Source organism: Budorcas taxicolor, chromosome 7 (genome assembly GCF_023091745.1).
Source record: "Budorcas taxicolor isolate Tak-1 chromosome 7, Takin1.1, whole genome shotgun sequence".
Lineage (NCBI taxonomy): Eukaryota > Metazoa > Chordata > Mammalia > Artiodactyla > Bovidae > Budorcas > Budorcas taxicolor.
Genome location: NC_068916.1, coordinates 37,997,748 through 38,012,648, shown reverse-complemented (window position 1 = coordinate 38,012,648; position 14,901 = coordinate 37,997,748). Strand labels below are relative to the sequence as shown.

Below are 14,901 nucleotides of genomic sequence, written 5' to 3'. Positions count from 1 at the left end.
TTTGCTAAGCTTCTGATGAGCAGCCAAATGAACTTCCTACCTGATTCAGAATTTAATCCATTTTCTATTCCCTCTACACTCTGGATTTTTCCACCTGCTGGATCCCCTGCTGGGAAAGTTCACCACCACATTGTAAGGTCCTTCTCATTTTTCAAAACCCAGCTTGAATGTCCCTTTCTCCTGGAGGTTTTCCCTGGATGCTTCCTCTCTCCTGGACTCACAATGCCTCCTGCTGTTGTTCAGTCACTTAGTCGTGTCTGACTCTTTGTGACCCCATGGACTGCAGCATGTCCTTCACTATCTCCTGGAGTTTGCTCAAGCACATGTCCACTGAGTCGGTGATGCCATCCCACCATCTCATCCTCGGTCGTCCCCTTCTCCTGCCTTCAGTCTTTCCCAGCATCAGGGGCTTTTCCAAGGAGTCTTTTCCTGGTGCTGCTGTTAAACTCCTCCACAGCCCACTTGCTGCCCATCTGAGGATTATTTATTACTTGTTGTTTTGGCTTCTCTTTAACATTTGTTCACTTGTCCTCTAATCCCCTTGGTTTCCCGGCCACCTCACTCTCCAACTTCTCCTCCTCTCTGCGCTGCTTCTTCTCAGCCTTTCCCTGGGCTCCTCTGCCCCTGGCCACTCAGGAGGTTTGCACTGACTCTGCATTCTGTTCAGACCCTCCATTCTTTTCACTCTTCCTGTTCCTCTGGGCAGTTGCATCCTCCTCATGACTCCAGCCACCACCTCCATGCAAATAACTCCAAATCCAACAGTGTCCTGGGCTGGCTTGGATCAGCTTGTGAGAACGAAGTTTTAGGAATTTTGTAAGACAGACATTAAAGCCATTATTAAAAATTAAATAAACTTATGGTTATATAAATGTTTAAAACAAAGATAACAAGCACCTAAAACACAACTTCCTAATTATTTTACTATTATCTATGCTTTCCAGATTATTCTATATCTATTTTACCGGAATGGTGGAAATGCTGTATAAAGGAGTGCTACCACATGTCTCTTCCCAACTCTCTGCTCAGAGACATCACAGTGACAGCTTGAAACAAACCACAGGGGTAGAATTTACACCACAGATATGGGCAACCTCTACAAGGTGCTTCTCTGCTTGAAAAGCCATGTATTAAAGACTTCCCAGTATACCATGGCCCAAATAAATACCTGAAGCCAGCATGGAGTAGCTTCCTGAGTTCCAGGCTCAGATAACTCTTGGCAGTACACCTTGTCTATCAGGCAGTGATAGCCTGATAGTTAGTCTATCAGGCACGGCACATTCAGTGTGCCCTAAGCAAGCTCACCCTCCAAAGCTGCCCCACCCCCTCAATGCCTATTTCCGTTTTTTGCAGCAGCATCACTCACCCCATTGTCCAAGCCAGAAACCTGGGGATCTTCCTGGATTTATTCCGCTTTCTCTTCCCCAACATCCAATAAGTTACATCTGAAACGATGTTCAGGTCTCCCCTCCAGTCCTGTTCCAGTCTCACTGAGACTTCCCTGGTCCAGGCTTTATCATTCTTCCTGTGGATTCTGCCTCAGGTCCCTCATTGCTCTTGCTACGTCTAGCGGTACCTCCCTCCAACCCACCTCCATTTGGACCCCATAAAATGCAGATCTCATTTAGGTTTCTCTTGGGCTTAAAATCCTTCAGTGACTTCCCAATTCCTACAATAGGAAGATGACACCCTTTGTATGGTCTTCTTTCTCTCTTCTTCCTCTCTCCTTCCTACTGCCTGGTCCTTCCTCATTTGACATTCAGGGAATCTTAGTCAAGAGTCACAAACATCACTTCTTGGCTTATTAACCAGATACGGAGTTTACTAGCCAATAGTGGGCAGCTCAGAAACTTTCCTGGAAGGCCAGAGTCCCCTTGGAGACTAGGCAGCCTGGAATGATGCCTAAATCACATCATCAAGCAGTCCCAGGAAGACTCCCCAGATGCTACAGCCGAGCACAGACAGTACAGCTTGCCCTGTTGGTGCTAGGTGCTCCCAGAAGCAGTGTCACAGCTGCCCCCGATCCCTGGCAGGAACTGCCACCACCGCTTGCCTTTAACTAAATAGACTCTCCTCCTCTGCTGCTTCTTCCTGGCATTAGGTTCAGGTTCCTGGTCTGGGGCTGGGATGTTGGGGCTGAGGTCACATGTCCTGGAAGCAAGGAAAGCTGGGAAAGCATTGTCAGCTCCTAGAAGGGGAGGAGGGCGCTACCTCACAAGGTGGGGAATCCCCTAGACATAGGAGGGAGGCAGTTTCAATGATGAGAGGCCAGCAATGACAACAGCTGTCCCCCATGCTAGCTTTTAAAATTACACAAGTAAAACACTCTTCAAGGTAAAATAGTCAAACAGCGCAAGAATAAAGACGATGAAATGTACAAGCTTCTTTCCTTGAGTTCTCTCAGTCCCATTTGCCAGGGGCAACTACTGTTAACAGTGTTTTGGAAGTTCTTATAGGTATGTTCTTTGTATATCCAGATGTCTGTATTTATATTTAAGGTGTCTGTATATAACTGTGTGACTGCAAATGCTTTCTTTGGGTCAAAATTGACTAGCTCCATAAGAAAAGGGAACCCTCCTATACTGCTAATGAGACTGTAAATTGATTAAGCCAGTATAGAAAACAATATGGAAGATTCACAAAAAAAGTAAAAATAGAGTTGTGATATGATCCTATGAAGCCACTCCTAGGCATATATTGGGAGAAAACTATAATTCAAAATGATACATCCACCCTAATGTTCATAGCAGCATTATTTACAATAGCCAGGGCATAGAAACATCTAAATGTCCAGTGAAAGATGAATGGACAAAGAAGTTGTGGTACATGTATACAATGGAATATTACTCGGCCATAAAAAAATGATATAATGTTGTTTGCAGAGATATAGATGGACCAGGAGATTGTCATACTAAGTGAAGTCAGAAAGAGAAAGACAAATACTATATGATATCACTTAAAATATAACACACATGAACTTATCTCTGAAAGTCAAAGTCACTCAGTCATGTCCGACTCTGCGACCCCACGGACTTTACAGTCCATGGAATTCTCCAGGCCAGAATACTGGAGTGGGTAGCCTTTCCCTTCTCCAGGGATCAAACCCACATCTCTTACATCTCCTGCATTGGCAGGCAGATTCTTTACCACCTGAGCCACATGGGAAGCCCAGGAATACTGGAGTGGGTAGCCTATTCCTTCTCCAGTGGATCTTCCCAACCCAGGACTTGAACCAGGGTCTCCTGCATTGCAGGTGGATTCTTAACCAACTGAGCTATTAGAGAAGCCAATAAATAAAGTCACAGTCATAGAGAATAGACTTGTGGTTTCCAAGGGGGCAGGGAGTGAGGGGGGGATGGATTGGGAGTTTGGGATTAGCAGATGCAAGCTATTATATATATATATAATGGATAAACAATAATGTCCTACTGTATAGAACAGGGAACTATATTCAATGTCCTGTGATAAACCATAATGGAAAAGAATATGAAGAAGAATATATATATGTATAACTGATCACTTTGCTCTACAGTAGAAATTAACACACTGTAAATCAACTATATTTCAATAAAATAATTTTTAAAAAATCAGTTAGCTGCTCACATTACAGTTTGGTACCCTGGCTTCTCTCACCTCACACCATGTCTTATACTCCTATATCAGTGCACATGGGTCTAACCCATCCTTTCTAATGACAGCATTGCACTGAATGGATGAACCATAATTAACTAGCCAGTCCTCTACAGATAGACATTTAGATTATTTTCAGTTTTTTGTTACAATAAACTATGCTGCAGTGAACAGCCTTGTACACATGTCTTTGTGTGCTTGTGAGAGTAGAGATCCAAAGGATGAATTCCTGGAAGGGGAACTGACTGTTGGCTCTAAAGGAGCATGCATTTATGTCTTTGGTAAACATTGCCAAATTGTCTTCCAAAAAGCATGTGCCAGTATGCAGCTCTATCAGCAATCTGTGAACAATTTTTTCCAGGCCCTGCATAGTCTGGCTCCTGGCTGCCCTCTCACCTCATCATCTGACACTTACACACCCTACCTTTCCAACCACAGTGCCTTTGCGGATGCTGTGTCCACAACCCAAAATGTCCTTCCTCCCTTGTCTGCCAGATGAAATTCCACAAGGCCCAGCTCAGATGTCACCTCCTCTGTAGCTGTCAGAGACCCCTTCCTCAGGTATCCCACAGCTTCCTGGGCATAATTCTGACATACACCAACTAAGGACCTATGTGTGACTGGCACTCTAGGGTCATTTTGACAATCCAGACCGTAACCACAGGAAAAAAGATCATGTCCACCTCCTTCTCCTTCCTTGTTGTTTCTTCAGCTACATTGTGTTTTATCTGTTATCAAGCACAGTCCTGCCTCAGGGCCTTGGCACATACAGTTCCCTCTCTATGGATCTTGCCCTCAAGCATCCTGGTGTGGGTGCTTCTCTGGGATCTCTGCTCCCATTCACCTCCTCACAGAGGCCTTCCCTGACCACCAGATCTCAAGCGCCCCTGTTCTAGTAAGTCTCGTCCATCTCCATTTTATCATCTCTGTGACTCTTATCACAAGCTGAAATAACCTTTGGTTTAAGCATTGATGTTTATTTTCTCTCCTGTATCCCATCTCTGCACACACACAAATTCACCACTGCAAACTCCCCAAAAAGGAGGGGTCTAGTTTTCCTTTTGTGCTGTCTCCAGCCTCAAATCTGCCTGGTACCTAAGAGCTCAGTAAACGTTCGCTGAATGAACCATCCATATTTTACAGAAGAGGAAACTGACATTCAGAAAGGAGAGCTGAGTAGCCAAGGTCCCACAGTTAATAAAGACCTCCAAACCCATCTAAACACTAAAACCAACTGCTGTATTTCTCCCGTACTCAGCACGCCGCATTGTGTCTCCCACCAGACTAGGTTCCTGGGGGACAGGACTTGAGTCCGATGACGCTCCGGGGTCCCCAGCGGCGTGTCCCGGGCCCGCCCCATGAGGCTAGCGGGCTCCGCGGAGATGTCACCCTCCCCGCCTCCTGTCAGTCAGGCCGAGGGGGTGGCGCGGCTGCGGGGGGGGGGGGGGGGGGGGGCGGGGGGGGCGCTGAGCTCAGAGCTGCCGCAGCGCCCCAGCCGGAGCAGGAGCGCGCGAGACAGCAGGGCGCTAGGAACGAGCGGCGGCTGGCGAAGCACTCCAGGCCCGGACACTACTGCTCCTCGGCTCAGGGCTCGTGCCTCGTCTGCTGCAGACCAGCCTGAACGCCTGGCCACGGCCCGATTCCTCATCGGCCGGAGCCCACCTCGGCCCAGCCCAGCCGAACCAGTGCGTCCGCCTGCTGCAGCCTCTGCCGCAGCCGCCACTCCATCCCCAGCCCGGGCCCCGCATCTAGGTGAGGCGGCCGCGCTCCGGGCGCCCCAGGCTGAGGAGAAGGGTAAAGGTCTGGGAATGGAGTGGAGGGGGAACGGGATGGGATGGGGAAGGGGCCGGAGAACGTAAACAGGACGCGGTGGGGTGCGTGTCCGTATGCGCCCCGGGGTAGGTATCTCTCTTGCTTGGTGTCTGCAGCTGCCTGGATGGCCGTGTGGCCCTGCGCCCGCGCCCGTGTGCCCCGTGGTGTGTCCGCGTGTCCGTGCGCGTTCGAATGTCTGAGGGTCCTGTGTGTGCACGTGAGCGTGTCCAAGGAGTATGTTTGTTTGCGTGGCCGTGTGTCTGTCGCGTGTGCACAGGCAGGCCCCCGGGCTTCGCGCGGTGCCCAGCTCTGATTCCGCGGGGCGGCAGGTTGCAGGGCCCCGGATAACCGAGGCGGGGGGCCCCTCCTGCGTCCACGGGCTTCAAGGACGCTAGGACTCGCTGCGGCCCTGTGGCCTGGCACTGGGGAAGGGAGTAAGGTGGGAGGAGGTTCCGGGCCAGAAGGGCGCCTTCGGTCTCAGGGGGAGGGGATGGGACACCTGCCGTCTCTTCACAAGGGCTGGGGTGAGGATTCAGGCGAGCGCACCGGTGCCCGTGTGTTCGTCCTCCCCAGGCCGCCAGGATGGACGTGTTCATGAAGGGCCTTTCCATGGCCAAGGAAGGCGTCGTGGCTGCCGCGGAGAAAACCAAGCAGGGGGTCACCGAGGCCGCCGAGAAGACCAAGGAGGGTGTCCTCTACGTCGGTGGGCGAGGGGCGGGGCTTCCGGGGCTGCGAGGTTTGGGGGTCCTCAGAGGGGACAGAGCCGAGGTCCTTAGAGCGAGGAAGTGGGGGGTCTGGGCCGGAGAATATGAGTCAGCAGATGGGGCCGGGTTAGCAGGGGTCACTGAAGACATAGCCAGCCGATGGAAACCTGGGTCAGTGATGACACGAACTGTCGTGGGGAATGGAGGAAGGGCTGATGAGGGTGGAGCTCAGCTGAAAGTCCAGAGAAGCAAGGCAGGGATCAAAGGAGACAGTCTTCTTCTGCTTCTTCCCATTAATAGTTGCCTGGTGTTGAACTCTTATTGTCTGCCAAGAAAAGTGTGAAATACATCTGCAGTATCTATTACCTCATTCAATGCTCCCTGCCCATCCACAGACCAGGGAAACCCCTGCTTCCCAGAGCTTTAATTATCTTGCTCAAGGTCACAGCTGATAAGACCTGAAGCTGAAGTTTGAGCCAAGCTTTATGGATTCCAAAGTGCCCCCCTCCCCTTACCACTCTCCTTCCTGTATTGTTGGGGCTCCCTCCCAGCACGGCTCGCCACCTCTGAATCTCTCCTCCCAGTGGTTCCACCATTGGCATCTCTCCTAGGGGTCCACTGTTCTTGCAACTGCCAGCTGTCATCAGGAGAAAGGCCAAGTGGTTAAAATATCTCACCCTAAGTGGGGGGGTGTGGTGGGGGGAGAGGAAGCCTTCAGGGTCATTTGCATAAAGGGAGGCAAGAAACTCGGCATGCAGTCTGCTGATTCAGGGCTTACTTTTGTGTGATAGAATTTTCTATGTAGGCTGCAGAGGGTTGGTTAACCTGCCCAGGGCTGTGGCAGATTTGGAATGGTGGTAATTTGAAAAATACTTATTGATCACCTACTCTGTGCTGGTAGGTGCCGGCTCTGCTGATGGTGAGGTCAAGTATTCCAGTCTCGGGCATTGACACCCAGTGGCTGGGGTGGGGAGCCACTTTGGTAATCAAAGAGGGTAGCATTTGAGCTGAGCGGAGAAAATGAGGGTGGTTGGGGAGGGAGGTGCAGAAAAGGCAGGTGCCAAGGGCCCTGGGATGGGGCGAAAGATACTGGGTTTGAGAGCAGAGGGCAGAAAGCAAGGGTAAGAAATGAGATCAGCAACAGCCAGTTCATGAGGGGCCCTTGCAGGCAAAGCATTAGTCTGACTGCCATCGCAGACTGTGAGCCAGGGACCAACATGATCTGGCTTCAGTATAGAGAGTCCCCTAGGACTCTGGGGACAGAACAAATTACAGGGAGGCCCGCTGGGAGGTAACATAGCCACGAGATGAGGCTGGTTAGAGCTAGGGCAGAGGTGATGGAGACTGGGAGAAGGCTTCAGCCCACACCTTCTGGAGCCTCCCTCTTCCCTCAGCCCTTTCACTCCTGTGGACCCCTGACATCCCTGATGCTGTCTCCCTGCTAACAGACTCAACAACCACCTCCTTTTCCCCCAGGTTGTCACCTCCTGCTCCTCTCCCTGAGCAGGAACTCCTGATGGTCCCCTGCTCCTACTCATCAAAGACTCAGCTCCTTGTAGCCTAGCATTCAACCTGCCTCGTGGTCCCATCTCAGTCTCCATCACTCTGAGCACACAGACCACATCAACGTGCTCCATGCAGACCCTGAAATCACACCTCTCTAGGTTCCCTGTCCCTTCTCAGTCCCCTTTCTGTGTATCCACTGCTCCCCATTTGTCAAGACCCGGGAAACACCCCCCACATCCTGCACCCCCCAGAGGCCCAAACTTCCTCTCCCCACTACTTTGAGGTTGAAGGCACCAACTTTCCTCTTCTCTGTCCCTCATCTGACAGTGAGCCATCAGCCTGGGACTTGAATCAGAGACGGTGCCAACAAGTGTTCATGCGAGGAATAAATGGAAGTGCTTGCACAACTACCACCCCACCCTGCTCCGCCCCCAGCCACCGGTCTCTGGATGTGGCTGGCCTTAGCCCTGAGAAGCCTGTCTGCTTGCATCCTCCTCCTGCCAGCCTCAGCTGGCCCACACTCCCATTTCTGGCTCTATCAGCTGTTGTCTGGGTTGCCAGATCCTCAGGATTGGAGACATCCCACTCTCCCGAGGGTTCCCACCCCCACCTCAGGACAGGCTCTCTTGCCTTTCCCAGTTGCTACCCTCCTGGGAAGACCCAGCCAATGCCGTAGCTGTCAGTCACCATCTTCACATCACCCTTAGACCCATCCTTCATCTAAGACACCTGCTACTTTGGCCAGAAGGAGAGATTTGTACCCTATTTAAAAGAGAGTCTTAAGAAATGGAGCAGGGGGTGTGGGGATGTGAGTGTACCGGGGCAGGATGTGGGCAGTTGTGCACCAGGGGCACCTTTCCAAAGACAGAATCTTTTCGCCCCACCCCCAGGTCCATCCCCACCCCCACCTGCTCCCATCCAGGGCAGAGGATTAAATGAACCGGCAGGCAGAGTGCTTTCCCAGTGCTGGATCATGGGCAACATCCAGGGCAGGGTGGGTGGGTCAGGGTGCGGGAGGCCGGGGTGGGGGGCGGTGCGGCGGGGACAGACAATGGGGAGAACTGGACATCCAGATGACGCAGGCATGGAAGGGGGCACTTGTGGGATTTGGAGGCCCAAGAAGGCAGGGAAGGACCAGGATGCCCATGCTGCCTGGGTCCCTCTGCCCACTCTGTAACCACTGTGCTTGCTGGCATCTGTTCCCTTGGCCCTTAAATGTGCTCCATCTTGTCCCTACAGGAAGCAAAACCCGAGAAGGGGTGGTGCAAGGAGTGGCCTCAGGTACTAGCCCAGCCCTGCCCACTTTTTCCCTCACCCTGGCCCAGGGTCTGCTGACATCCAGAGAGTGGGGGCAGAGGGTGGCGGGAGAGGGCACCCCCAGAGCTTTCTGCAGGGTGTAGTGCTCTGTGGGAAGTCAGGCCCTGGGACACTACGGAGGAGGAGGGCATCTATGTCTGCTTGACCTTTGCCCCCAACCCTCTCTCTGACGCAGTGGCTGAGAAAACCAAGGAGCAGGCATCACACCTGGGAGGAGCCGTGTTCTCTGGGGCTGGGAACATTGCAGCAGCCACAGGTCTGGTGAAGAAGGAGGAGTTCCCCACTGATCTGAAGGTGAGCTATCCTTCCAACACACACACACACACACCAGGTACACCCACAAATCTGCCACCAGGCTCCCTGCTCCCCCAGCCGGCCTGGGGCACAAGCCACCTTGCCTAACATTCTGCAGGGCCCAGATAGACACAGCTCGGCAGGAGTCTGCATGTGGCTGTGTGCGGGCATGGCGCTCCCGGTGACTGTGACCCAGATCTGGATTGGATGCATGTATCCTGCTCGTGAGTGTGGTCTGGCCTGCTTTTGGCCTCATCTGCATAAGTCACTGATTGTTCCCTCATATCTTTTCAGTCAACAAGTATTCATGCCAGGGAGGGATTGTTCTAGGGGTTACCACGGTGAATGGGTTCCTACATTCACGGAGCTGACTCTGTAGTGGGAGAAGATACAGTAAACAGCTAACCTGTACACAAGATGATTTCAGACAGGGATATGTGCTATGAAGAAAACAAGAGCGATGGGATGGAGAGTCAAGGGGTGAGGGGCAACTTTAATTGGGAGGGCTTCTCTGAGAAGGTGACATTAGAACTGACACCCAAGTGATGAGGCACACCATGTGGGAAGTCTATTTCAGGCAGGAGGAACAGCACGTGCAAAGGCCCTGAGGCAGGCGTGAGCAGAAGTGGGCCATGGGGAGGGGTGAACTGTGTCTCACAGATTTGTGCAATGTTACCCCAGGCAAGTGGTGGCAGCAACCCATGTGTGCACAAAGTCAGGTACCTTCCTTAGGACATGCTGCAGGGTAAGGGCTGTGAGCTCTGGAGCCCCACAGAGCTGGATCTGAATCTCAGCTCCATTACTTCTTGACTGCCTGGCCCTGGGCACATCCCGTCATGTCTCTGAGCCTGATTCTTTGCCTCTAAGACAGGAGATGAATACAAGAGGACTTTTGTGTAGATTAGAGATAATGTAGCTTAGAGGTGTTCAAAAACCTAAGTGTGCATCAGATCACCAGGAGGCCAGGTTAACATACAGACTGTTGGTCCTATTCCTAGAATTTCTGATTCAGTAGGTCTGAGGTAGGGCTAGAATGTACACTTCTAAAAGGTATCTGGGTGATGTTGATGCTGCAGGTCCAGGGATCACATCTGGAGAACCACTGATGTAAAGAGCCTGGATGGCATACAGTGAATGCTCAGTAAGAGATGATGGCCCCACAATCACAGGATCAGCCTGTGCGTGCCCCTAGGGGCTTGTGTCACAGGTGTGCTAGGACGTTGAACTCTGCGAATCTATACACCATCTGCACAGACACCTCCTGTGCAGTGCTCCATGTTTTCCACGTACAAATGCCGAATCTGCCTCCATGGGGGTGGGGCCTCCTTCCGTGTGATCTCGGCATGAGCGGATCCATCCATTGGCTGGGGGAGGAGACCACACAGCACCCTCTGGCTCTAGACATTCTGCTCAGTTGGTTCCTTCTCTCCGCTCAGAAGTTCTGGTTCAAGTCCTGTCTCTGCATTTTACCAGCTGTGTGAATTCCCATTTCTTATCCTTGTTTCCAGTGATCACTCCCATTCATTGATCTCTTGTGTGGGCAGGTGCTGTTCTAAATATTGTACATGGAGTCATTCAATGAATCTTCACAATGTCCCTATAAAAAAGGCATCACAATTAGCACATCTTATAGGTAAAAGAACTGAGGCTCAGAGAGGTGAAGTGACTTACTCAAGATCCCAAATCCTGCCTGCCCCCCTGAGAAGGTAGTTGGGAGATGCTAAGCTCAGGTTCATGTCACTGTAGTCCCTTGATGCCAACATGGGACCAGGCCCAGTACTAGGGCGCAGAGAAAGCAGAGCCGTCAGCTTGAGGCTTGGTGAGGGGGCCTTTGCACACAACCATTTTTCTCAGGCTGCCTTCCTCTTACCTGCACTTGTTGACATTTCAAACCTCCTGTCTCAAAAGAACTCAAGATCATATACTTACAATCCAAAGCCAGGTGTTTGGGGCCACTGGCCCCATGGAGAACTCATGGAAGCTAAGAGTGTGAGTTTCTGTCTCTACCTCTCAGTCTGCCCACACATAGTATCGTGGAAGCCTCCCCACACGCATACAAAGCAAAGACACCATCCCACTTCCCATCCGAGGCAGCTGAGATTAGAGGTGAAGCAACTGACCTGATGCCAAAGAGGTAGTGAATAGCAAGGCTGGGGTGGTTTTTAAGTGAACTTCTTACTGAAGTATATTATGCAGAAAACACACAGATCCATGGAATTTTCACAAACTCAGCTCTCCCCAGGTAATCAAGCACCCAAATCAAGACATAAAACACAAGACATAGTTCGTTAGAAGCCCCCCTTACACTCCCTGCCACCCCTACTCCCAGGGCTAAGAATAGGGTGAGGGAAGTGAAGTGCCTGGGGCACAAAATTTAAGGGGGCACTTATTCCAGGGTCTCGTTTATCCCAGGCACCTGATTCTCCTCACCTTTATCCTGTCCCCCTCCACAGTTAATTGCTTCTATCACCACAGATTATCTGAGTGTCTGTCAATGTCACGTAAACGTTATCCTAAAGCACATGTTCTTTTGTACCCGGGTTCTTTCACTCATCACTAAGAAGGGGAGTCAACCACGCCTTGGTGTGCACTGGGTGTCCCCATCCTAGACGTGCAGTACCCGCTGTGTGATAGGACCATAATGCACATATCCATTCTCCTGCTGTTGGACATTTGTTTCCAAACAATGTGCAGAGCTGGGATTCTTCACATTCTCTTTCTTTCCTGGGTTCTGGTCATAGCTGGGTGACTTTGGGCAAACGAACATTTCCCCACCTCCTGGGCTGTGGTGGACTCCCTGTAACTAGGGGAAGTGAGCTACGCCAGGAGTGTAAACTCATGTTGTCACAGGGCCCACCTAGACAGGTAATGTGAAGGAGCTGAAGCTGCCTGGATGGAGCTGGAGCAACTAGAGTGCCGAGGTGCCAGCCCTCATGGGTCCCAAGATTCTGACCTCTGCCCAGTAGGGAGGGACAGTGGTTACATGTGCAACTGGGGGACGGGGTGGGGCCCCTTGCCTACAGAGCATGAACCTCAGTTACTGTGTGTGCCCACGTGTGTAATCAGCTCAGTCTCGTGTTTGTGCACATATATGTGCTCACTCACAGGGGACTGGCCATGTGTCTGGCAGCCCCCTATTTGCATATATGCTGGCCTGCACAGGTCTGGGCAGCAGATGCTATGGGGAGGGGAGAGTCTTAGCTCACACATCCAAGCAACACCATGAGCTGTTGCTTCCAGCTTATCTTAAAATAGCAACAGCTGAAGAAACCAGGCCACACAGGGCCCTGGGGGAGGGATGGGTGGAAAGTGGCAGGGGAATGGCTCAGAGCTCCTGCTCAGCTCTGTCCCTGAGCCTCCATCTCCCTCCAGCCCTGAGGAGCCTCCAGGGTTATCTTGGGGTCCTCATAAGCAGCCCCCATCTACAGAGCTGACAGCAAGAGGGACAAATGGATGATTATGTGTGCTATCTCCCCATCCCATCCAGTCCCATCAAGGGAAGCACAGGAGGCTGTCAGCTGCAGGGAGAGGGGTATGGGTACCCACAACCCCTGGACACCCCCAGCTTCAAGCCGTGATTGGAGGGATTTCACTGCTCCGTCCCATTTCCAAGGCATTCTAAATACACAATTAAAAATGCTGGTTGCACTGCCAACAAAGCCCAGCCTTCCCCCGATCAGTCAAAATCTTCCCAGGGTAGGAATCTGGGGGGCATGCCCAGCTGGCCTCAAAGGCCTTGTCTCTTCTCTTCCTGCAGCCAGAGGAAGTGGCCCAGGAAGCTGCTGAGGAGCCGCTGATTGAGCCACTGATGGAGCCTGAAGGAGAGAGTTATGAGGAACAGCCGCAGGTGAGGGGTGGGGCTTTGGGCATCCCCAGCTGGGGTGGGAGGTTCCTGGCAGGATAAGTTTGGGCCAGTGAGTTTTCAAGCTCCCAGACCCCAGACCCCAGAGATGGCAGCAGGGAGGGAGGACAGATGGAGCCTGTCTCTGGGTCTCAGGCACCCCTGCCCAGGAACATCCCAGCCGTCCCCAAATTCTAGGTCTCTCCCCTGCCTAGAGGGAGGGGCGTTCACTATTCCTCCTGGTGGGCGAAGGGACTCGGGGCGCGGCCGGGCCACTTGGTCTCCAACCCCTTCCTCTTTTGCTCTTCTCCACTCTACCCCCATCCCTCTAATGCAGGAGGAGTATCAGGAGTATGAGCCAGAGGCGTAAGGGCCCAGGACGGCCCCCCACCAGCAGCACAATCCCTTCCCGGCCCCCTGCCCCGCCCCCCAGAGCCAGGGCTGTCCTTCTACCCCTTCTCCTCAAACCACGAGATCTTCCTTCGCTCCGAGGTGCCCCCTCGGAGCCCGTGTTTGAGTCTGTCTGTCTGTCCTTCCCGCCCGCGTCCAACCCTGGGGCGTGGACAGGGCTGGGGCTGCGGCCAAGGCTGGGAGTTTCGCAGCACGTATGTTGCCCCTTCCGCGCCCCATCCCGTCTGGTGTCTGCGCGGTTGTAGCATGTTCTATGTGTTTTTAAACGAACAGGAAAGCGACGGCTCCCCTCCACCCCCCGATAGAGGCTCTTTGAAGGGCCTCCGGGCACCCCCGCCAAAGCCCTCCAGCGCACTCCCACATCGACCCCAAGAACCTTTTTTTTTCTTTTAAACCAAAACCAGGAGCCAGGCTGTGCCATGACCCCTCCCCCAGCCGACCCGGTCCGAACGCGGGCGTCATGTGTCGTGATTGTAGCATGGAGAGTCCCCCACCCTCGTGTGAGCGTGTTCCGGGAGGGCGGGTCCGGCCGCCCCCCTCCCCGCGTGTCCATGAATAAAGCCAATCTGTCTGTAGCAGGCGCCGCACGGGCAGGGCAGGGCAGGTCTGGGCTGGGCGCTGGATGGGGGCGGCCGACAGACTTCCAGGTTACAGCCTGCCTCACTCCACTCTTTGGGGCTCGGCACACCCAGCCCAGGTGTATGACTGACCACCTCGGGCCTCAGCTCCTACCCTCCCCCATGGACGATCTGGACGGACGCGGCACACCCCACGCCTCGCTCCCAGGCTGGGACATGCTGCTGGCAGGGAGGCGGCCTCGGGCGCCACCTACTGGACCATAAAACACCTACTGGGCGTGCTGGGCGGAAGGAAGCCCAGTGCAGCCGAGGTGCAGGGCCCACAGGCTCACACCTCAAGGCACAGGAGGTGCAGGAGCATCGACGGCTACGCGCGCGCGGACTTGTGTGCACTTATGCTGGTCCTTGCGCGCCAACCAGAGTGTACGCACGGGACAGGCGCGCACCTGCGCTCACGCGCGCAGCTCGCTGGCCGACAAGTGCAGAACCGGGCGCGCACTGAGTTGCACGCGCACCGCGAAGCTCTGGGAAAACAGCAGCGTGATCACTGGAAGAAGCTGCTGACCCTGAACTCCCCCCACCCCTCGCCAAGAACACTGACATGCACATACCCCTGCGCACACCGGCCCGCTGCAGAAAAACTCATCCCGGAGGAGAGGAAATGGACAGTTGTCCCCCCAAAAAAGGCAGAGTTCGGGCAACGAGTGCTCCACCCTTCCCAGAAAAGCCTCGGAATGTTTGCGACCTCGGCTGAGGTGAGCTAGGGTCTGCAGAAATTTGGGAAGCCGGCCCGGAACCTTGCGCAGAA

At 53.2% G+C, this 14,901-nt stretch overlaps 1 protein-coding gene across 1 annotated transcript; it reads left to right on the top strand.

The window, feature by feature from the left end:
• Window positions 1–6,024: 6,024 nt before the first annotated feature.
• Window positions 6,025–13,474, top strand: SNCB (synuclein beta). The gene is made up of 5 exons (XM_052644104.1): window positions 6,025–6,145; window positions 8,892–8,933; window positions 9,145–9,263; window positions 13,021–13,110; window positions 13,442–13,474. The coding sequence occupies exons 1-5, from the start codon at window positions 6,025–6,027 to the stop codon at window positions 13,472–13,474; spliced, it is 405 nt and encodes a 134-aa protein (XP_052500064.1).
• The last annotated feature ends 1,427 nt before the right edge of the window (window positions 13,475–14,901 follow it).